General features: G+C 43.2%; 1 protein-coding gene across 2 annotated transcripts in view; it reads left to right on the top strand.

The window, feature by feature from the left end:
- Positions 1 to 23,829, top strand: part of LOC135650942 (mitochondrial thiamine diphosphate carrier 2-like) — an 81,629-nt gene that overhangs the window by 744 nt on the left and 57,056 nt on the right. The window contains exons 2-3 of one of the 2 annotated variants that reach the window (XM_065170666.1): positions 13,325 to 13,403; positions 20,040 to 20,148. In XM_065170666.1, coding sequence (XP_065026738.1) covers positions 20,089 to 20,148 — 60 coding nt within the window. In that variant the 5' untranslated portion in view covers positions 13,325 to 13,403; positions 20,040 to 20,088. Of the gene's footprint in view, positions 1 to 13,324; positions 13,404 to 20,039; positions 20,157 to 23,829 lie in introns of both variants that reach the window. The other variant, XM_065170665.1, reaches the window with a different exon arrangement.

Here is a 23,829-nt window from a genome sequence, read left to right as displayed (position 1 = left end):
TTGGAAATGAAAATAGAGTATCCAAGTATTTTGATTATTGGAGTTAGCTTATTTTTGTTATGTGTAGATTAAGTGGAAGCTGTTTCTGCATATGGACCTTGTACTCAGAAAATGATTTTTACTCATCCTGGTTGAATGGTAATTTTCATTTGTGGGCATTGCACTTTCTACTTTACAAGAAATGGTTTCTTGATCGATCACAATGATCAAAATTCTTTTTAATCAGCATAAAAAGAGAACTTGGTGCCTTTTTCCTATTTCTCCTATTTCTTTGATGTATGTTTGATGCTTTGCAATTAGAATCTTAGAAAACATTCGGGAACTATTAACAATGATGCATTATCCAGACTAAAAAATTAATTTTCCTTGCTTATTTGTATACCTGCTTCTCATTTGCTATATTTTCCAAATAATATACATATGAAAGATTTTTTCTAACACTAGTGTGATCACAATGTGCATGTAAAGTTGAGAGCTTACTTATCTCAATTGAATCCTTTTCAAGAGAGTGGGGATATTTGAAATTTCATCTATTTTTTCTTTGTCAAATTTTAGTATTTGTAACTAATAGCTTAAACTGCTATCCATTTTAAATAAGGTTTGTATGTTTGCTATTATACTATTTTTCTAATCCTTAGGTTGTTGTTTATCCCATTGATCATTGTTTCACTCATAACAATATCAAACGGGTGACATGTACCAGTTTAGACATAAATCGGTATGCAGACCACCCCCAGGTAATATAACATTGTCATGCACGAAAAGGTCAAGATAACTAGGATCTCAAGAAACACAAAACAGCTAGCTTTTATTAGGCACAAAAAGCTCCTGCAAATGGGCTGAACAATCACAGAGGGTTAAGAAGCATATACACGGACACAGACACTGTGACAAGCCATTTTTAAAAAAATTAGGATACGGACACGGCACACATTGTTTTATATATATATATATATATATATATATATATATAATATTTGATTAACATGTTTTATAGTATTTATATATTTAAATTTTATAGACTCAGTAATATGAATAAATAAGTATCATCACACAAATTTAAATAACTAAAATAATCTAAATCTAAATATCAATCTAAATCTAAAGATTCATGACCTAATTAATCTATTAGCCAAAAATAACTATGTAGAATCTGAAACAATGCAAAATCTTTAACAATACAATGGTTCTCTCTATTTTTCAAGACAATGCAAAATCTGAAACATAATAATAATATTCTAAAATAGGTTAATTAATAGGTTAATAATATGTTAGCAAGTTAATCAGCAGTAAAAAAAAAGGTTAAAAGAATAATATAGGTTAATAATATGTTAACAATTTAATTAATAGTAAAAAAACCCAGATTAAAAAAGAAAAAAATAAAAAAGGTTAATAAAATGTTAACAATTTAATCAGCAGTAATAAAACCTATATTAAAAAAATAAAAAATAAAAAAGGTTAATAATGTGTTAATAAGTGTTTTTTTTTGTAAAAAAATATAAACAAAATTAATTTACCTTCGTTGGATGTCGGACGTTGCTGAGGAAGAAGCTTTGCTGGACATTACTCAGGAAGATGGTTTGCCCGATGCTGGTGAAGTCATTGTGGGCTCGAGAGTGCACAACGATAGCAGGGTCGCGACAGAGGGGGGCTCGGGGCAGAGGGTTTGGCAGGGCGACGGTAACGGGGTTGCGATAGAGAGGGAATCAGGATGGAGGGTTCGACGACGTGACGACAACATGGTTGTAGCAGAGGGAAGCTTGGGGGGGAGGGTCCAATAGTGTGACAACAGTGCATGTTGGAAGAGGAGGCTCGGGGCGGAGGGCTTGACAACACGGCGAGGAAAAAGGGTAGCCGGTGAGGAAGAGGGGTTTGGTCGGGTGTTTAGGTACTTAATGTTAATCCTCTTGGAATCCATGATGAAGGATTTCGGATGCCTCCCGCTCGTGGTGAGAAATCCTGGTTTTATGATGTCGTTGCTCTGCTCATGGTGAGAAAGAGTCTGACATGTCATCTCGTATTTGACACGTGCCCAGTCTTGTCGACGACGAATCCATGGTCGACATGTGTCGGACATGGATATGCCACTAAGTCCAGTGTGTCCATGCTTCATAGATAGAGGGTCTTCCGAATGTAGGTGCATGCCCAATATTCACCTAGCGCTTTCATAGAACAGAAAGTGGGCACATTAAAGACATACCACTTCTCATAACCAAGGCCCAATTCGACCTAGTGCTAATGGGGTTCCAAGGTGTCGAGATAGCTTACATTTCATGCCGCAAGGTCATTAGCTAGAAATTAGCTCGTGACATATGGGAACTAGGTTGTTTTGGCTATTTTTCCCATCACGTGATAGCTCCAGATCTTATGGATTTGTTGCTTGGCAAGAGAAGAGCCTTTACACTTATGCTTAAGCGCCTTTAAGGTGTCACCTTGCTAGAGCTTGATTGGTTGGAACTTTGCCAACATTAGATCATAGAACTTGAAGAGTCTTTGGCCTTGTCCCACAAAGTTTGCCATCACATCTTTGGATCCTTCACCATCTCGTCCAAGTAGGTTTGCATTATCCCCTTTTGAGTTAACTTGATAAAAGGATAGTACACGGACATATTCCTTTGGTATAGTCGATCACCCAATAGTGAGGAGTTGATGGTTGTTGGCTTCTAAGCACTTCAAAGGGACCTCCAATTGATGCAGAGCTCTATTGCATAGGTGAGAAGAATTGGGTTACTTTGATTGCTTTATCCAAATTTCTCAGCTTGTACTTTTTTACTTTAAGATGGTTACTTGACTTCGCCCACTCTTCACCATCACACTTTAGGAGTACAGAAATTGTTTTTCGAACCTGAGTTGAGTCTCACCCTTATTGTTTATATGATAGCTTGGGATCGTTCATGTCCCATTTGTGGTCGAAATTGCATTCTCGTCTCAAGAGCACAAGTTGAGTCGACACTTGGAAGACATGTCATTATGGTACTATGTCTTATCCTTTGATATTCATGACCTTTAGCATGACACTTTCTCGTCCAAGTTCTTAGGTAGCCAAGTCGCTCTTGGAGTCGAGGCCAGCCTAGTACCTTGCCTCTTTTTATTAGCAGCACTTGCACACGTGGCTTAGGAAGCATTTCCCATCCAATCTTCTGTCAATCAGACAATTAGACTAAGATTTTGGTGTGGCCATCATCATTTGCTTGTTGTAAGGTCTTTTGCCAACTTTGATTTTTTGATTGTTTGCTTGGTATTGATCATCGCTCATTCGATCTCGCCCCTTGAAAGCATCTAGATACCCATGAGTAAAGATAAGCTTTGACAGTCTGTTGTTTGAGATTCTTCCACTTTCAGAATGATGCCCATTGTGGATGGCCGGTGAGATCTTTGACTCCTTCATTGAGTTTGAATTGACGTTCCACCTTGTATCATCCTGGAAAGGGCTTTAGTACCTTGCCTCTTTTTATTAGCAGCACTTGCACACGTGGCTTAGGAAGCATTTCCCATCCAATCTTCTGTCAATCAGACAATTAGACTAAGATTTTGGTGTGGCCATCATCATTTGCTTGTTGTAAGGTCTTTTGCCAACTTTGATTTTTTGATTGTTTGCTTGGTATTGATCATCGCTCATTCGATCTCGCCCCTTGAAAGCATCTAGATACCCATGAGTAAAGATAAGCTTTGACAGTCTGTTGTTTGAGATTCTTCCACTTTCAGAATGATGCCCATTGTGGATGGCCGGTGAGATCTTTGACTCCTTCATTGAGTTTGAATTGACGTTCCACCTTGTATCATCCTGGAAAGGGCTTTGGTAACTATGTTGTTAGCAAATCAACATATTCTTCAAGAGTGTTCGTTTCAATGGATCATTGCTTCGCACTAAGGCCTTCTGACTCTAGCTGCATTATTGTGGGATCTCTTATCTTTCCGTCTTGATTCCTCCTTTACTTGCATGACTAAGAGTATACGCATGTCCTTTGAAGCACTATTCGAAAGTGGCACTGCGCATGAAGAGTCATCGTCCATTAGAAAGAAAGAATTCAAGAACGACAGGGCCTCACGCTGAAACTCCACCACAAGAATGACATAAAAATTGTCACAGGGCAGCGCTATGAAGTTGGTGCTCCTGCTCCAATCTCTAATCTTGATGTTGACTCCCTTTGACAATTCGAAAAGAGGCTTTGCCTCCGAATTGACTACCTTCATATGACTCAGACTCTTTTGCCTCTCGATCTACTTTGAGGTTGTTTGTGGCTCTATGTCCACTTATGTGTGAGTCACCTTCTCGTTCAATCTGTTCAATTTGATGTTCATGGACATCAACATGTTGTCACATGCCTTAGCCTCTTTTGGCATTGCCTTTAATTGCTCCCCCACTTAGTGCATTCAAGGTCATTGTGATGATTCTTCGTCACGACTCAATTTCGACAAACATGAGGTTGAAGAGTTGGTCTTCTTCTTTAGTTTCTGCTTTGGCATCTCCTGGGCTTCATCTCGTGATACATTCAACAAATGCACATCTCTCATGCGATATGCTCTGACCTCTTCCAAAGGGAAAGAAGGTGTAAGGGCATTGAGCATCTCATGTCATTGCGGGCATTCCATCATTAGATGTTGTCCACCACACTAAAGACATCAGATTTCGCGACACTAAGCACTTGTTAGTTTAGGAACATTTTGATGATGCTTCTCCAGTTGAGCCTAGTTATTCAGACTATCAAGGAAGCAAAAAAGTTTGTTTTACTTGGTCATATCTCTTGGATATCTAGCATAATCTCGAATTGTCAAGATCCGGTGAAGTTGTCACAACTTTAGTTGTTTGATGAATTTGTGTTCTTTAATCTTTGGCATGCACTGAGTTTAGAATTCCTTCTTCAAGGCTTCCCATGTGTCAATTTTGTAATGACCTTGCTACATTTCTTCTTCACATGTACACTACCATTTTTTTCATCACCGATTAGATACATTGTCGCTAAGGACACTTTATAATCTTCTTATTTGGGATTGGGTCGTTTTGAAATATTGAATCGTATCAAAGAGAAAGTTTTCTAACTCCTTAGCATCCTGAGCACCCTTATAGCTTGGCGATTTAGGAGTGTTCACTTTCAGTGAGAGTTGGTCGCTAGACATTCCTTATTCGCATGTAGTGTTTGCATAAGTAACGACACGTCACCAATTCCCATACTTGTGTTAGAACCCTTGCAGATTCTAAACTTGGGGTTGATCTCTTTAGGGGATCGGCCTCCTTGGAACTCTATAGGGGTTCCTCCCTCCAAGTTGCTGCTCAAAGGCTGCAGAAAAGATTCATCTATTGCTTATAAAAAGAGGAGGAATACATGACTATTTATAGGGCTTTTAAACCCTAACTCCTAATAGGACTCCTACTCAAGACTCCTACTTCTAACCAACTCCTAATATGACTCCTACTTAAGACTCCTATTCCTTTACAACTCCTTATTTTTCTCTAAGAAACAACCTCCTACATGAATGTCCCTCTCAATTAGGACTCTCCTAGCTAGAGTCCTAACAGAATGTCCCTCTCAATTAGGACTCTCCTAGCTAGAGTCCTAACAGAATGTCCCTCTCAATTAGGACTCTCCTAGTTAGAGTTCTAACAGAATGTCCCTCTCAATTAGGACTCTCCTAGCTAGAGTCGTAACAGACCCGCCCTCTTCAAATCAGCCTTGTCCTCAAGGCTGAAATTCCATGAACTCAGGGAATCTGGTCTTCAGCTCCTTATATGGTTCCCATGTGGCGTCTTCAAGTGGTAGATTATTCCAATGCACTAGTACTTCGGTAGATGGATGTCGGCGACGCATCACGATCCTGCGATCGAGGATGGCTTGTGGTTGGGCTTGAATAACTCCATCCTCAGTTGTGTTGGGCAGTTGGATCTGGGGTGACTCGTGTTCTCCCAACTTAGGCTTTAGGCATGATACGTGGAAGACAGGGTGAATTTTGGCATCCTCAGGTAATTTAAGTCTGTACGCCACGGCTCCAATACGCTCTGTGATATGATAGGGCCCATAAAAACGTGGGGATAGCTTCATGGAGGCTCGAGTGTTGATAGAGAGTTGCTTGTATGGTTGTAGGCGAAGATAAACCCAATCTCCCATTGAAAATTCTCTTTCACTTTGTCTATCACGACCTTAGCTGGAATTGCCTAAGGCGTGAGGCACCCTTGCGGCCAAAGACGCGAACTTAGCTTGCGTTGCTTAAGTCGTGAGTTACCCTTGTGGCAAAGACGCGAACTTAGCTTGCGTTGCCTAAGTCGCGCTTCGCCCTTGCGATATTGCTCCGCAAGGATCAGCCCACTTTGTAACCTCTCGCAGGTCCCGAAGGACCTGTAAAAGAGAAAGTTGGTTAGTCCAAAAGAACGAGCAACGGACAAGTCCCGAAGTCTCGCGAAAAGGGGAAGCTTTACAAGCAATTCGACGAACACCTTGTGTGCACAAAAGAAAAGAGGGAGAGGGAGAAAAACAAGGCTTTCAAGGATGAACGAATAGCTGCAAGCCCACAAACAGCCGCTCACCTGGTCCCGGGCGCGAAGACAAGTTCCCGTAAAGGTCACGTGCGAACTTGCGAAAGAGAGTTCAACGCCCGGTATATAACCGAAGCCCCATCCAGCCCTGTGCCACCCGGGTGGTTCTAGGGGTCTGAGATGGCTGACATTTTGGTGAGCGGAGGCAGTTCTCCGCTACCCTCCCGCGGCACGCGAAAACAGAGCTGTTTTGGGCTGTTTTGGGGTTGTTTTGCTCGGTTCGGTGAGCGGTCGCTTTGTAACGCTGCAGCTTGTTCGAACTTACATATTTACAAGCAAAATGACTAAAAACCAAGAGAAAACATGCTGTCAAGCAGCTGTACATACAGGTGTGAGCGACGAACGGTTCGTTGAACGGAGTTGTTGCGGGTGCGCGACGACCGTTCGTGACATTCTCCCCCACTTAAACTGTCGACGCCCTCGTCGACGCTTGTTGGTAGTTGTTGATGACTTCTTCTTCATGTCGCAGGGCGTCTTTAGGCTCCCAACTGGCTTCAGTTCGGGGAAGCTTTCGCCACTTCACCAAGTACTCTGTCTGCTCAGCTCCGTTGGGTAGCTTTATCTTGCGGTCCGCCAGAATGGTTTCCACTCGCTTCTCGTAGGAGGCTGTGATGGGAGGTAGCCGAGTTGGAACACTTCGGGAAGTATCTTGCGGATCCGAATGGTAGGCTTTTAGGTTGCTGGCGTGAAGAACGTTGTGAATTTTGAACCACGCCGGCAGCTGCAGCTTGTAAGAGACGTTGCCTACCCTGTTGATAATTGGGAAGGGCCCTTCATACTTGCGCACCAATCCTTTGTGGACTCTGTTCCTAAAGAATTGGAGTGATGCTGGTTGGAGCTTTACCAACACCAAATCGCGAACTTTGAACTCTTGCGGTTGTCTTCCCAAGTCGGCCCACTTCTTCATCCTTTTTGCCGCCTTCTCCAAGTAAGCCCGCGCAATATCTGCATTTCGATGCCACTCCTTTGCGAAATGATAGGCTGATGGACTACTCCCAGTATACCCAATTGCCATGGTGTGCGGAGTCGACGGTTGTTGTCCTGTGATAATTTCGAAGGGGCTCTTGTTGGATGCAGAGCTCCGCTGCAAGTTGTAGGAGAATTGGGCAATGTCCAACAGCTTCACCCAATCTCGTTGATTGGCACTCACGTAGTGCCGGAGATATTGCTCCAAGAGCGAGTTTATTCTTTCAGTCTGGCCATCCGTCTGGGGGTGGAGGCTTGTAGAGAAGTATAACTTTGACCCCAACAATTTGAATAGCTCGGTCCAGAATCGTCCTAGGAACCGAGCGTCTCGATCACTAATGATATTGTGCGGGACTCCCCAATACTTCACTACATCCTTCATCATCAGCCTGGCCGCCTCTTCTGTTGAACAGTGTAGGGGAGCAGCGATGAAAGTTGCATACTTTGAAAACCGATCGACCACCACGAGTATCGATCCGAGTCCCCCTACAGGTGGCAAGCTTGATATGAAGTCCAAAGAAATGCTCTCCCACGGCCTTTCTGGTACGGGCAACGGCTCCAAAAGTCCCACCGGCTTCTGCTGCTCCACCTTGTCTTGTTGGCAAGTAAGGTAGGTTCGAACATATTCCTCCACATCAATCCCCATTTTCGGCCAGTAGAAGGCCCTCTCCACGAGAGCCAACATTCTGTGAATGCTTGGGTGTCCAACCCAAAGGGAATCGTGACACTCTTTTAAGAGCTCACGCCTTAAATTGTCCACTCGGGGAACATAAACCCTATTCCCTTTTGTGTAAACAAGTCCCTCCTGGACCCAAAATCGTCGTGCCTTGCCTTCTTTGATGAGCTGCATCAGGATAACTGCCTGGGGATCACTATACAGTCCATCCCTGATTCGGGAAAGGAAGTTGGAGTGCAACTGACTTGCTTGGCCTCTGCCCTCCAGTTGTACGACATTCACGCACTCCACTTTCCGACTCAGCGCATCGGCCACGACATTCGCCTTCCCGGGCTTGTACTCCATTGCCATATCAAATTCAGCCAGGAAGTCCTGCCATCGCGCTTGCTTTGGGGAGAGCTTCTTCTGAGTTTGGAAATAGCTCAGGGCAATGTTGTCCGTCCTCAGCACAAATCGCGACCTGAGGAGGTAGTGTCACCAAACTCGTAGACAGTGGATTACTGCTGTCATCTCCTTCTCATGCACTGGATACCGCCGCTCGGTCTCGTTGAGTTTGCGGCTCTCGTAGGCCACCGGATGACTCTCCTGCATGAGTACCCCCCCAATAGCGAAGTCCGAAGCATCTGTATGGACTTCAAAGGGCTCTTCATAGTTTGGCAATTTGAGCACCGGTTCTTCCAGAACAGCAGCCTTCAGATCTTGGAATGCTATCTCACATTTGTCCGACCACTTCCAAGGTTGCTCCTTCAGCAACTCCGTCAGTGGGGTTGCCCGCTTCGAATATCCCGCTATGAAGCGTTGATAGTAATTGACGAAACCAAGGAAGGATCTTAACTCTGGCACCTTCTTTGGAGTTTGCCATTCCACAACTGCTTGCACCTTCGACTTATCCATCCGAATGGAGCCATCACCGATTCGATGCCCCAAGAATAAGATCTCAGTTTGAGCAAAGTAGCATTTCTCCCTTTTCACGAACAAAGTGTTCTCCCTGAGAACCTTGAAAATCGCCCGAAGGTGCTTGACGTGCTCCTCGAGCGTTTGACTGTAGACGACGATATCGTCCAAGTAGACGACCACGAACTTATCCAAATACTCCTTGAATAGCTGGTTCATGAGAGTACAGAATGTGGCCGGAGCGTTGGTTAAGCCGAAAGGCATCACCAAGAACTCAAACGCTCCATACCTGGTCACACAAGTAGTCTTCGCTTCGTCGCCTTCAGCAATGCGCACCTGCCAATACCCCGACCGAAGGTCGAGTTTTGAGAAATACTTAGCCTTGCCCAATTGGTCGAACAAGTCCGCGATAAGCGGGATGGGATACTTGTTCTTCACTGTTACTTTGTTGAGGGCTCGGTAGTTGACGCATAATCGGAAGCTCCCATCTTGTTTCTTCTGGAAAAGAACTGGAGCTCCGAAAGGTGCTTTAGAGCTGCAGATGAGACCACCGCTTAGCAGTTCACCTAACTGCTTCCTGAGTTCTGCCAACTCTGGCGGGGGCATGCGGTAGGGTGGTCTCGCTGGAGGCTTCACTCCTGGCTCCAGCTCGATACTGTGATCCACGCCTCTGCGTGGTGGAAGATTCTTCGGCAACTCGAGTGGCATGACATCTTTGAACTCTTTTAGGATGTTCGCCACCACAGCAGGTTCTTGAATGGCCTCCTCGTTGAGTGGCTCTAGCTTCATAGTAGCCACGAATGTCAACTCGCCTTTTTGCACCCCTTTCTTCAATTGTAATGCCGAAATGTGTTGGGGCTCCTTAGTTCCTCTTCGAGAGACGGGAACCACGCAGGGGTCATCGCCTCCCATCATACATAGGGAGTTCAAGAACGGCATCGGCACCAACTTTGCCGCGTGCATAAACTCCATTCCAAGAATCACTTGGAAGTCGTCCAGTGGCACGACCATCATGTTGGTGTTTTCGCTCCAAGTCCCGATTTTGATAGGGACTCCCTTCGCCAACCCGGAGATTCGCCTGGCCTCCGAGTTCATCGCATTCATTCGGCTTGGGCTCTTCTCGAAGGTCAACCCAAGTCGCTGTGCTTTTCGATCGGCTATGAAGTTGTGGGTAGCGCCCGTGTCCACCATTGCACGGGTCGTTTGGCCATTCAGCTTGATGTCCACATACATCAGCTCACTACTTCCTGCTTTTTGTACCTTCGTCTTCATGTTCTCCCCCACTTGACCCCGCATAGCGTTTAACAAACGCATTGCTCCCATTCGGGGTCCTTGCGACTCCTTGTCGTCGCTGCTGGATTCTGAACTGCTCGAACTAAGAGCAACAGCTTTGCCCTTGTCCGATCGGGGGGGGGGGGGGGTGAATGGAAGCCGTCAAAGCATTGAGTGCCTGTTTTTGTGGGCACTCCCTTACCATGTGTGGTCCTCCGCACAAGAAGCATCCTCCAGGTTTTGAGGCCTTGCCTTTCGGGTTCGGCCCTTTGTGGGAGCTCTTCTTCTTTTGTTTGCCCCCGAGCTCCTTCCCTCGAGAATGTTTTGGAGGGCGATTGCTTGAAGATTGTTTCCTTCTTGCTGGGTCTTCAGAGGAAACAAAGTCGGTGAGCCTTTCTGCAGCAGTAATTGCCCCGACCACATCGGTAACATTCCTTCGATTTAGCTCCTGTTGAGCCCATGGTTTCAAACCATCGAGGAAGCTGAACAACTTGTCCTTCTCGGACATGTCCTGTATGTCCAGCATTAGTGCAGAAAATTGTTTCACATAGTCTCGGATGGTGGTACTTTGGCGGAGTTGTCTCAACTTCCTTCTTGCGAGGAACTCTGTGTTCTCCGATAGGAACTGAGTTTCCAACTCCCGCTTCAAGTCCTCCCATGTGTCGACTCGACACCGACCTTGTTGGATCTCCTCCCAACGAGTTCGCCACCAAAGTTTCGCATCTCCGTTCAGATACATTGTTGCTATAGAAACTTTGGTATCTTCAGAATCGGGCCTCGTAGCTCGGAAGTATTGCTCCATGTCGAACAGAAAGTTCTCGAGCTCTTTGGCATCTCTGGCCCCTCCATATCCATGAGGCTCAGGTGCCCTCAAATTTTGTGGCGGTGCAACGCGGGTGTTGCCTCCTCCCGCATTTAGTGTTCTTGTGAGCATGGCCACCTTTGCAGTGAGTTCCGCCACAACATCCTGTAAGTGTTGCACGAAGTCTTTGGTGTCATCAGACAGTCGGTCGACTAGGGCCTCGACCTTGTCGATCCTGGACTCCGCTTCCTCTTGCGAGCTCTCTACCCCAACAAGTCTTTGTTGGCCATGGTAGAGTTCCTCCATGCTCGCTTCCAGAACATCCAGGAGGGTTTTCGCCGTCGTGAGTCTCTCCTTATGACTCTTTTTCCCAGTTAGCGCACCAGATTGCGCTTCCTCCGCTCGCGGAGAGTAGCCAACTTCTCGCTCATCCTGTTCGCTGCCGCGCTCCTCTTGAGCGGCTCCAACAGCATGAGAGCGAGTGTGCACATGCAGCCCACCTACGGCTGCTTGGGGCAAGGGTCCGGCTTGCCCCGTCCTGCTTGATTCGCCACGATGCTTTCCCATGGCGAAGTTGCGAAGTTCGTTCGCTGCTCGCTCAAAGTGCTTGACCTGGCTCTGATACCACAATGTCACGACCTTAGCTGGAATTGCCTAAGACGTGAGGCACCCTTGCGGCCAAAGACGTGAACTTAGCTTGCGTTGCCTAAGTCGCGAGTTACCCTTGTGGCAAAGACGCGAACTTAGCTTGCGTTGCCTAAGTCGCGCTTCGCCCTTGCGATATTGCTCCGCAAGGATCAGCCCACTTTGTAACCTCTCGCAGGTCCCGAAGGACTTGTAAAAGAGAAAGTTGGTTAGTCCAAAAGAACGAGCAATGGACAAGTCCCGAAGTCTCGCGAAAAGGGGAAGCTTTACAAGCAATTCGATGAACACCTTGTGTGCACAAGAGAAAAGAGGGAGAGGGAGAAAAACAAGGCTTTCAAGGATGAACGAACAGCTGCAAGCCTACAAACAGCCGCTCACCTGGTCTCGGGCGCGAAGACAAGTTCCCGTAAAGGTCACGTGCGAACTTACGAAAGGGAGTTCAATGCCCGGTATATAACCGAAGCCCCATCCAGCCCTGTGCCACCCGGGTGGTTCTAGGGGTCTGAGATGGCTGACATTTTGGTGAGCGGAGGCAGTTTTCCGCTACCCTCCCGCGGCACGCGAAAACGGAGTTGTTTTGGGCTGTTTTGGGGCTGTTTTGCTCGGTTCGGTGAGCGGTCGCTTTGTAACGCTGCAGCTTGTTCGAACTTACATATTTACAAGCAAAATGACCCAAAACCAAGAGAAAACATGCTGTCAAGCAGCTGTACATGCAGGTGTGAGCGACGAACGGTTCGTTGAACGGAGTTATTGCGGGTGCGCGACGATCGTTCGTGATAGTGTGTCGGCTTGCTGCTTCATTCCGGCTTGAGCGGTAGAGAGATTATCTTTTAACAATTGTAAGAGTTTGTCCCTATCAATCAATTCTTGGTCAACCTGATCTACCTTGGCCGAGCCAATTACATACTTTGGAATCACAGGGGCTGGTCGACCATACAATGCTTCATAAGGGGCACATTTTGTAGATGAATGATATGTAGTATTATACCACCATTCGGCCGAGGGAAGCCATTTCGCCCACTCTTTTGGTCGGTCGCTAGCGAAACACCGGAGGTACGTCTCTAAGCACCTATTTACCACCTCTGTTTGGTCGTCAGTTTGTGGATGATACGTTGTGCTCATCTTGAGTTTGGTGCCTTGTAACTGAAATAACTCGGTCAAAAATTTACTAGTGAAGATCCTGTCACGATCACTTACGATGGACCTTGGCATCCCATGCAGTTTAACAATATTTTCTATGAAAATCTGGGCAATACTAGCAGCAGTGTAGGGATTTCTCACAGCACAAAAATGAGCATATTTCGTAAGTCGATCAACCACCACGAGAATCGTGCTTTTACCTTTGGAAGATGGTAGCCCTTCAATGAAGTCCATGGAGATGTTAGTCCACATTGAGTCTGGTATGGGTAGTGGTTGTAGCTTCTCTGGATTTGCCATAGTTTCACCCTTGTGCTGTTGACATACATCACATTGTGCCACATATTTAGTAATAATTTTTTTCATCCCTCTCCAATAAAAATTTTGCTTCACTCTTTTGTAGGTTCTTAGGAATCCAGAGTGCCCTGCTGAAGGTATGGAGTGCATTTCATGCAAGATGATTGTGATGCAAGGGGAGTCAGGTATAAGCACAATGCGACCTTTGTAGCGTAGATCCCTCGAATCCCAGGTGTAGTGGGCTATTGCACTTGGATCCTCCTCCAATTTTTTTATGATGTTGCTGATCTCTGGATCCTTCTTCCATTCTTCCCTAATGTCCTTGAGGAGACCGGTGGTAGGAAGGGAGATAGCTGAAACCTTAGCTTGTTCAGGTAGCCGTGAGAGTGCATCTGCAACAACGTTTTCTTTCCCCTTTTTGTAAATAATTTCATATCAAATCCAAGAAGTTTGGTTACCCATTTTTGCTGCTCAGGAGATGATATCTTTTGCTCCAAAAAGTACTTGAGGCTTTTATGGTCAGTTTTAATTTGAAATCGCCGGTCGATCAAGTAGGGTCTCCACCTCGTTACTGCGTGTACAATGGCAAGCATCTCATTATCATATACTGACATGTTTTGATGGGAGGGAGATAATGCCTTGCTAGTGTATGCGAGTGGTCGACCATTTTGCATGAGAACAACTCCAATTCCGACTCCAGATGCGTCGGCCTCAATGATGAAGGGTCTATTGAAATCTAGTAGTGCAAGCACCGGCGTCGTTGTCATGGCTGCTTTAAGTTTGTCGAAGGCAGCAGAGGCTTTGTCCGACCATTGGAAAGCATCTTTTTTCAGTAAAGAAGTGAGTGGTGCATTGATCTTCCCATAGTCCTTAACAAATTTTCGGTAGTAGCCCGTTAGTCCAAGGAACCCCCGCAGTAATTTCACGTTTGTAGGTTTCGGCCAGCCTTGCATTGCCTCAATTTTTGTTGGGTCTACCGCCACTCCTTCTGATATTATATGCCCAAGGTACTCTACTTTTTGCTGGAGAAAGCTGCACTTTGGATGCTTAATAAAAAGAGTATTCTCCCGAAGGATCGTCAAAACAATCCGTAAATGCTGAAAGTGAGTCTCAAGAGAAGGGCTATAAACGAGAATATCATCAAAAAATACCAGCACAAATTTACGAAGAAAGCTCTGAAATATATCATTCATGAGACTTTGAAAGGTTGAAGGAGCATTAGTGAGTCCAAAAGGCATTACCAAGAATTCATAATGGCCATCATGTGTGCGAAATGCAGTTTTTGGAATGTCATCGTCACATACCCGAATTTGGTGGTAACCGGATCGGAGGTCCAATTTCGTGAAGACTCGAGCTCCTTTCAATTCATCAAGAAGTTCATCCACCACTGGTATTGGGTATTTGTCCTTGACGGTGATGCCATTTAAAGCTCGGTAGTCGATGCACATCCGCCAAGTTCCGTCCTTCTTGCGTACAAGTAGCACCGGTGAGGAATAGGGGCTGCAACTTGGCCGAATCACCCCTGTTTCAAGCATCTCCTTTACGATCTTTTCAATTTCATCTTTCTGGAGGTGAGGATATCGATACGGTCGAGTGTTCGCTGGTGGCTTGCCCGGAAGGATTGGAATTCGATGGTCATGTTGCCGAGAAGGAGGAAGACCGCTCGGTTCAGCAAATATGTCGGCAAATTCAGTAAGCAATTGGGCAAGATTTTGATCTTCAATTTCTATTTTCTTCCCCTCTGGTTGCTGCTGGAGGTGCATCAAAAAGCCACCATTTACCTTGTGTAAAACTTTCTCCATTCATTGGGTTGAAACAGTGGTAACGTTGCTTCCGCGCTTCCCGCGTAGGATGATCTGTTTGCCCTTACAGTAGAATTTCATAATTAATTTAGAAAAGTTCCAAGAGACATCACCTAGTGTAGTCAGCCATTCTATACCAAGCACTGCCTCATAGTCATCGATTGGTAGGAGGAAGAAATCGGTGATAATTTCTTGGTCTTGCAGTAATAGTTTCACCTGCGGGCATCTTTGGTCGCACTTTAGGATTCTGCCGTCGGCAACCTTTACATCGAACTTGCTGCAACCTTCAATATGTAGTGCCATCCGAGCAGCAACCTTACTATTCAGGAAGTTATTAGTGCTACCCGTGTCGATAAGAACAGTGATCGGCTATTGTTTAACAAGGCCTCCAACTTTCATCGTTTGCGGATTTGAGTAGCCGGCTAGTGCGTGTACCGTAATGTCGGTCGGCTGTGGCTCTTCTTCCATATCTTCTTCTTCATGTTCAAGGCTCTCTTTTAGATGTTCAATGACCTCTTCTTCTACTGGTTCAATCATAAGAAGTCTACCTTTTTTACAGCGATGCTCGCGGCTCCACGGCTCGTCGCAATGCCAACATAACCCCTTTGCAGATCGCTCCCGAAGTTCTTCTCTTGTTTACCTTTTCGGTGCAGGGACTCGGTTGATAGTAGGGGGGGCTGAGGGCTTTAGTATTGTAGGTCGTGGAGTGATCCTAGTCCTCCGGGCTTCATGGTTCAATCGCTCCTCTTGAAGTCGTGCGAAAGAGATGGCTGCCATAAGCGTGTAAGGTTGTCGCGCCTTAACTTCTCCCCGGATCTTCGGCTTTAAGCCCTCAATAAAGGTCCCCAATAACTGTTTTTCAGACCAATCACGAGTTTGATTAGATAACCTTTCAAACCTGGTCTGGTACTCCTGAATGGTGGAGGTTTGTCGGATCTTTGCTAGTTGTCCGTCAATGTTCTCGTAATAAGTTGGTCCGAAGCGGATTAGTAGTCCTTCTTTGAATTGTCGCCATGAAAGGACTCCATAAGTGTGTTCAAACCAGTCAAACCATTGTATGGCATCCCCTTCAAGATGTATAGCTGCAATTTCCACCATGGATGCATCCGCAGTTTTATGGTACCGAAAATATCGCTCTGCGCGCGAGATCCAACCAATTGGGTCTCCTTCTTCCCATCTAGGGAAGTTCACTCTCATGCGCGAATAGTTGGGGTCGGTCATAGAGCCTCCCCTCTCTTGGAAGTCATCTCTTTGGGCATGATGTGATTGGTTAGAGCTCTCTCCTTGATGTGATTTCTTCGGGCTTGGTGGTCGGCCCAAACTGAATTCGGTAAGGAGATTCCGAATCTTATCCTCCATTCGTGCCTCAAAGGCTTCAAATTTAGCATTGATTGCTTCCTCAGATGCCATAGTATATGACTCCAAATTTGTGATGTTAAGATCTCTCTTTTGTTGACGGGTTAAAGGCATGTATAGGTTTGATAGAAATAAGTGAAAGTTTGCTGCAGAATTGTGTTGTCTTGTAAGAGCAGAATTATCGTCGAAGAAACAGCGGTTTCTCGACGAAATCTCCACAAAAAATTTGAGAGATTTGAGGAGGGAATTGACAGCAATATCTCAGTTTATATGATAGCAAGGATGTCCAATTTAATCAAGAAAATTTCGGCAGTAACAGAAAGAAAATTGGTGTAAGTTGCGATAACAGAATTCTCGTCAAAAAATTTCAGCAACTTACGATGAAAATTTACAGCAATATAGGAACAAATTTTTTTTTTTTTTTTGGATTTTCGAATACGGATAACTAAATTGCAGCAGCAGTAAGGTAGGAAACCAGAACCTGTTGCAATTCACGGGGAGATCAAAGGATGATCTGTGGTGGTGGAGATGACGGTGGAATTTGGCGACGATCTTTTAAGCAATTGTGGGAATTGCTTTGGGCGGTTGTGGAGGCTTGATGGATGGCTGTGGAAGGGCAGCGAGATGCCAAGAACGCTGCTCTGATACCAGGTGTTAGAACCCTTGTAGATTCTAAACTTGGGGTTGATCTCTTTTGGGGATCGACCTCCTTGGAACTCTATAGGGGTTCCTCCCTCCAAGTTGCTGCTCAAAGGCTGCAGAAAAGATTCATCTATTGCTTATAAAAAGAAGAGGAATACATGACTATTGATAGGGCTTCTAAACCCTAACTTCTAATAGGACTCCTACTCAAGACTCCTACTTCTAACCAACTCCTAATATGACTCCTACTCAAGACTCCTATTCCTTTACAACTCCTTATTTTTCTCTAAGAAACAACCTCTTACATGAATGTCCCTCTCAATTAGGACTCTCCTAGCTAGAGTCCTAACAGAATGTCCCTCTCAGTTAGGACTCTCCTAGCTAGAGTCCTAACAGAATGTCCCTCTCAATTAGGACTCTCCTAGCTAGAGTCCTAACAACTTGCCCTTGAAAGTATTGTAAATGCCACACTCTTGTTGAGCAGCTTTGCTAGTTTTCGTGCGAATTCTCATTCGTTTTTTCTGAAATGATCACATATTGCTGCTCCCCTCTTGTATGACAATATTGTAAATTCCACCCTCATGTTGAGCAGTTGTGCTAGTTTTGCCACACTACCATGCCATGACAATTCGATTTTTTTTGACCTGCTCTGATATCACTTTGTCATATCCTTAGATAGGTTTGTGTGAGACTCATGACACCTTAGTGTTGTTTGCTTGCAAGGATCGGGACATTAGTCTTATGTAGTCTATTCCATAAAGGACTAACATTAAGCGGAAAAGGTCACTAAGCAAAAAAGGTTGGCAAACATGTAGGTAATACATTGTCGTGCATGAAAAGGGCAAGATAACTAAGATCGCAAGCAATACAAAGTAACTAGCTTTTATTAGGTATAAAAACAAACACACTAAAGACATTGCACAATCCTTTAGACATATAACCCGAGTCCCATTCGGTCTGGTGCCACCCAAGGGTTCCAAGGTGTTGAGATAGTTGATGTTTTGTGCCACAATGTCATCAATTAGAAATCAGCCCATGGCACATGAGAACGAGATTATTTTGGCTATTTCCCCTTTATACGATATCATGCAAACAAAGGATTTTAATTTTGAATAATACAGCCCGTACTGGGCGGTACGTATTAGTCCGCCAGCAGATCGATATGTAGACTGCTTGCTATCGGGCGGTACCGTCAATTGGGACTGCTTCCGCCCCGTTACCACCCTAAATCGGTTTACCAGGTTGTCACGCACTTAGTTGGTTTTACCTAAGTCATGCTGCACCCTTGCTTGTCCGTTCGCGAAGATTACCCTCCCGGAAACCTCCTATGGTCCCTTAGGACCTATAAAAGAGAAAACGGGTTAGAGAAAGCATTTCACTTGGGATCCATAAGCAATCATTTCAGCAAACATTTCATAGCCAATGCACATTACAAACATACTTCACAAGCTCTGAACGGGCGTATAACAAATGGTCCAAAATGGTCCACTATAGATCAAAATCCCCACAAGTGCCCACATGACATAACCTTTATTTGCAAGCCTAAGACGACCACCAAAACTAAAGAAAATGGGGCTGCTAAGCCTACTGCCAGCCATTTACATGCTGTGCAAATTGCAAAGCATAAACAAAACCGAAAGACATGGACATACATGAGCATTACATCAAATACTTCGTTTACAGTTTTGTCCGTGACAAGGTGGTATTAGTGAGGGAGAGTCGAAGGAGAAGAAAGAAGAGGGAGAAGAGAAAGGAGAACTTGGAGATCCGGCGTCGCTCTCCCTCGATGATCCTGATCGATTGTCACCCTCCCTCGCCGAATGTCGTAGATGAGATGTCGCCTCCTCCTCGTCTGAGGCGACGAGGCCTCGTCGTCGTCGACGACTTCTCCTCATCCGAGTGGGGAGAAGAAGCCTTGACGACGTCGCGGGGAGAAGAAACATCACCTCGTTAATGCAACGTTTCTTCACCCCACATGGGCAGAAGAAATGAGGCGACAAGGTGGTGTACGTTTCTTCTCCCCACGCGGGCAGAAGAAATGAGGCAACGAGAAGGAAACCTCAGTTTCTTCTCCCCATGCCTCGTCGCCCTTTTTTTGCACGGGGAGAAGGAAACCTCGGTTTCTTCTCCCCACGTGGGCAGAAAAAGGAGGTGATAGTAGTGCCCTGTTCAATCTACTTAAGAGAAAACACTCGAAAGCACCGATAGACAATGGAAAGACAATATCGAAAAACGTCATGGGTATGCGTCAAATACCTTGATTGCATTGCTCCATGATAGCGTGCTGCCAACGATGGGTATGCTTCCTCCTCTGCCCCTCTTCCTCCTTTGTCCGCTGCCTCTTTTCTTCCTTTATCTTCCTTTCTCTTCCTTCTTGTTCTTTCCTCTTCAAGTCTTTGGTACATACTAATGTACCATGTGTCGGAATGTACCAACTAGTATATATCGGTCTGACCAGGTACCAATAGGGGGTGGTCGGTACGAGAGGATGATCTTTGGTTTATCCAGCAATTTGTATTTGCCTTGGAATTTATTTATGAGCTTTTGCATTTGTGCTATTAAGTGTTTTCCATTCGTCATCAATCTATTGCAATTCAAGGCAGCCAAAAGCTTGCCAGAGGCTAGTTCCCAATATTCTGGATGAGAAGAGATTATTTTATGTTTAAACACTAAGAAACGCTTGCTAGATTATTTTATAATAACAAATTTCCATGAACTGTATTTTTTTTTGTTTTAGCAAGCATACTGCTTCCTCACTGCATGGGGATCATGCTATAGTTAACACTATGAAAACTGGTTCGTATTCTCTTTTAAGTGTGGGAATCTTCATAACTGAAAAAAATTCTTCCTTTTTAAGAGTGAAGTAATCCTAATTTGTTAGGATTCTGAATAGAATGTAATTAAAAAAAGTTTTTTTTACATCTTCACTAAACAACGTACAAAATCATCTTGCATGTTTCTTGACCTCGTTCTATGTTTGAGAGCGTTTAAGAAATTTTTATTTTTGGTGGCTGATTTCAGGTTCAAATAGAGCCGACATCTTCGTGGGCCTTACTAAAAAGGGATTTGTATGGTACTTCAAAATATACAGGCATTTTACAAGCTACTAGAGATATTTTTCGAGAGGAAGGTTTGTCGGTATGAATTACTTTAGACATTCATGATTCTTGTTTTTCTCCTACCATCATCAACATGCTCTTAGGTATTAAATATATTCTTTAATTTGACGAGCAAAATAATATGATAAATTAGTCAACATTAGTTGGAGAGAGTTATTTTTTTCTCACATTGTAAAATAGGTTTTTATCATTCAAATCAAGGTTCTAAATATCGTATCGTACCAGTGTACCGATCAGCTGTCAGTATGGTACATACCGATCTGTACTGAGCGTATCGACACATGATACACTAAGGTGTATCGATGTGCCACCCGTACTGATCCTCTATCGGACCGGTATGTACTGTCCATATCGAACGGTATGGTACGGTATTGTAAACCGTGGTTCAAATCAAATGGTTGACTGCAGTACCTTTTGGCCATAAAATATTATTTGGAAACTGACTTTATACACTTACTGATAAAGGAGAAAAAAAAGATAAACATCAAGAATGGTTCTTCAGTTATGAAAGGAGTTAAGACCACATTACTAGATGTAATAAGCAATAGTGCTGGTAATTTAGTTCATACTCTTCTTGACAGTCTCTAACGTGTTCTAGATATGTTTAACATAGTTCACAGTATAGGCTGATTTCAGTGTAACACACTCACTTTGTATTGATATCATGCAAACCAATTCGATTTTGATTGATTTCTTGATTTTAGAACTATAATATTGGGAATCAGCTAAGTTAGGAAACTCTGGCACTTTTTCAAAAGAAAAAGGAGACAAAGGGAGAAAGAGTGGAAAAAGTTGGCAGTTCACAAATGGTAACCATTGGAGGAGAAGAAAATTTCCTCTACCACTATTATTGCGATACATGCTTGATAGAAGACACTTTTAGGTAGAGGAATTAAGGCGTTAGAGATTGACCCCTCACTTCTATAGGGAATAAATGATAGATAAAATCATGAAAAAGTAGAAATAATTGTATTTTAGAATCTTGATATTTTATGGATGCTATCTTCAACTAAATTATTTATTTGTCTTAGCATTGCCCAACACTTCATCTGCATGTTTATTACGGAAGTAATGGGGTGAAGTAAGGCTGATTATTTTTATATCATTTTATGTGACACATAATAGCTCTCTAACACATTAATATTTCTTATGGTATTATATCCTATTTGTTAATAAATATATCATTAGTTATATTTAACAAACCATTCTCCATTATTTTTATTGTTATGTCATACATCTTCTTTTTTAAATATTTTAGTTCCATATATAATTTATTCTTTGAAATAGATATCTTATGGATTATGAAGGTAAAAATATCTTTTAGCATATGATATTTTATTTTTAATTTAATTTAATTTTTCTAATGCTTTACTATTCTATGATTTTTCATATTTCTTCTTTTAGATTTTTTGGCTGATTACGATGTTGATCCCACTCTTGATCTTGCTAAGTGTGATGTTAAGCCCATAACAGTGCAAGATTTGAAGAACTAGTGCAATTGTTACGTACCAATCGGTATTTTACCAATCCAACAAGGTGTTGTCGTGCAGATCGGGAAAGTTTGTCCACAAGTTTTTGTAAATCTAGACAACTGAAAAGAAATGGTAAAAAGATAAAAAAAATAAAATCTAACAATTTAATCGAGAGGAGGTGATTTCATCGTTGTAGCTTCACTTCCTCTCTCTCTTTTTCTTTTCTTCCCTTGATAGCAATCTCTGTTGTTGCTGCCTCAACATTTGCCTGTCTTCACTGCCATTGTCTCTGTCATCTCTACTGCCTCCTATGGCACAGAAAAGTTGTCCTCTGCTTCCACCTGAACATTCATCTCTCTCCTGTTTGGTCATGCTAACTGGCATATATGGGGATACCATATGCTGGTATGATGGTATGATGCGAGATGATATTGCTGGTATGTGCCAGACCCATACCAGTTTGGCTAAGGACTGGTTTAGGTCTTGGACCAAAACATGAAACCTTGAATGATAGTTTTGTATTTCAATTCAAGTTGACCTCTAAGATGACTCGTGTGTTCTCTTTTGTTGGTATAGTTGTTCCTGTTTACTTTATTATTATTGGGATGCTTGCTGCTATATTCATCATTATTCTCAGTCTCAAACATTTAACGGACAATTTTATGATAGAAAACAGAAGGTGACTTGTAAATTGTGAATCTTTGCAATCAAGTGATAGACTTGGAAAATATTCCCGTCTTTGGTTATTGCAGTCTGAGGCATGATCTTGAAGGTTATGCTTGGTACGTTAAGGTTGATTTTAAAATTTAAAGCATTACTGTAGTGCTACTTAGTTCTTGAAAGGAACACAATGTCTACTTTATTAGAAGGTTTAATCTGCAGAGAAAGCAGCATAATGGTGGGAGGTCTTTACTTGAACCTTTTCCTCTCATCTTTCCCATTAAAATTTATTGAAGCAGAGTTACCTTGTGATATTGTTCATGGGTTAAACAATAGTTTCATGGTTAGCCTAAAAGTTAAGACTTATTGATGCACAAGCTAAGCTTGAACAAATGCTTGAAAGTTCAAGAATTATGTGGATAATTAATGCACAGAATTGAATTAAACACAATATAGTGACTAGGTAATGCTAAGAAGGTGCAAGTATATTTTCTTGAAGGTTCTTAGCAGCCAATTAACCCAGTCTCTTTTGATTTCTCTTATATATACTTATCCATAGGTTTCTAGTAGTGTTCTCTGATACAAGAGGCTTCTTAGGATAAGCAACTGGCAAAACCTCGAGGCTTATCTGGGACTTTCAGGTTTGCTTGCCAATCAAGTCCATCCATACTTGTTTACTTTATTCCTTTTTCCTCTCTCTACTGGCTTATTAGTGTACATGTAGGTTACCAAAGGATAAATTTGTAGGCTAAGCAAGAAAGAAGCTGCCTTATGATGTGTAACAGTTTTTTTCAAGACCATCCTTTCAGTTTCATTCCTTCTTCGGCTTATTCTTGTTTCTCAGGTCCATTTTCTTTATCATCCAACAGTGCACACATTGCTTTATGGTAGACTGGGTTATAGAGGTGGATTTTTTTTTTCTGTTGATGTTTCTCTGGCTTTTTCTTCTTGGAATATCTGCCTGACTAAAGAAAACTTGCTCAAGGCATCATTTTGTTTGGGATTCAGGCTTTAAAGAAAGTTCAGTATTAAAACACAAGCATAGTCCAGGTTTAGGAATTCTGACAAATTAGGTCTGATTTGATATGTTGACATCATATTGGTCTATCCTGGATTGGTTTCAATTTAATTGGAGACCAATTCAGGTTAGTTATTTTACATACATACATATATGTAACCAGCTACTTGTTTTTAACTTGTATATTCATTGAATATTTTGGATCATATTAGGTGGGATTTGGGTCGATTATAAACATCAAGGTTGATTGAGTTTGCATATCTTCATATATTAACTTTGGTGAAAGTTTGGATTAAATTTTGGGATTGGATTGTCCAAAAGATATACATTTCTGTTTGGACAATTCATGATGTCCAAAACCATGTATGGAATGGGGGTACCGGCTCTTTTGCCAATGGAGGTCTGGCCTCTTAAAAGAAAAAAATAGTGTTCTTGACTGAGTTTCATTTGTTATAGTCTCCTTTTGGCCTGATATGGCTGAGGGTTCATTCTTGCCCAGTTAGAGGTCATGTTGCCAACTCCTGTTTCAATTAGGATTGACC

Source organism: Musa acuminata, chromosome BXJ3-10 (genome assembly GCF_036884655.1).
Source record: "Musa acuminata AAA Group cultivar baxijiao chromosome BXJ3-10, Cavendish_Baxijiao_AAA, whole genome shotgun sequence".
Lineage (NCBI taxonomy): Eukaryota > Viridiplantae > Streptophyta > Magnoliopsida > Zingiberales > Musaceae > Musa > Musa acuminata.
Note: the sequence above shows the minus strand (reverse complement) of the source record. Positions and strands in the feature narration are given on the sequence as shown.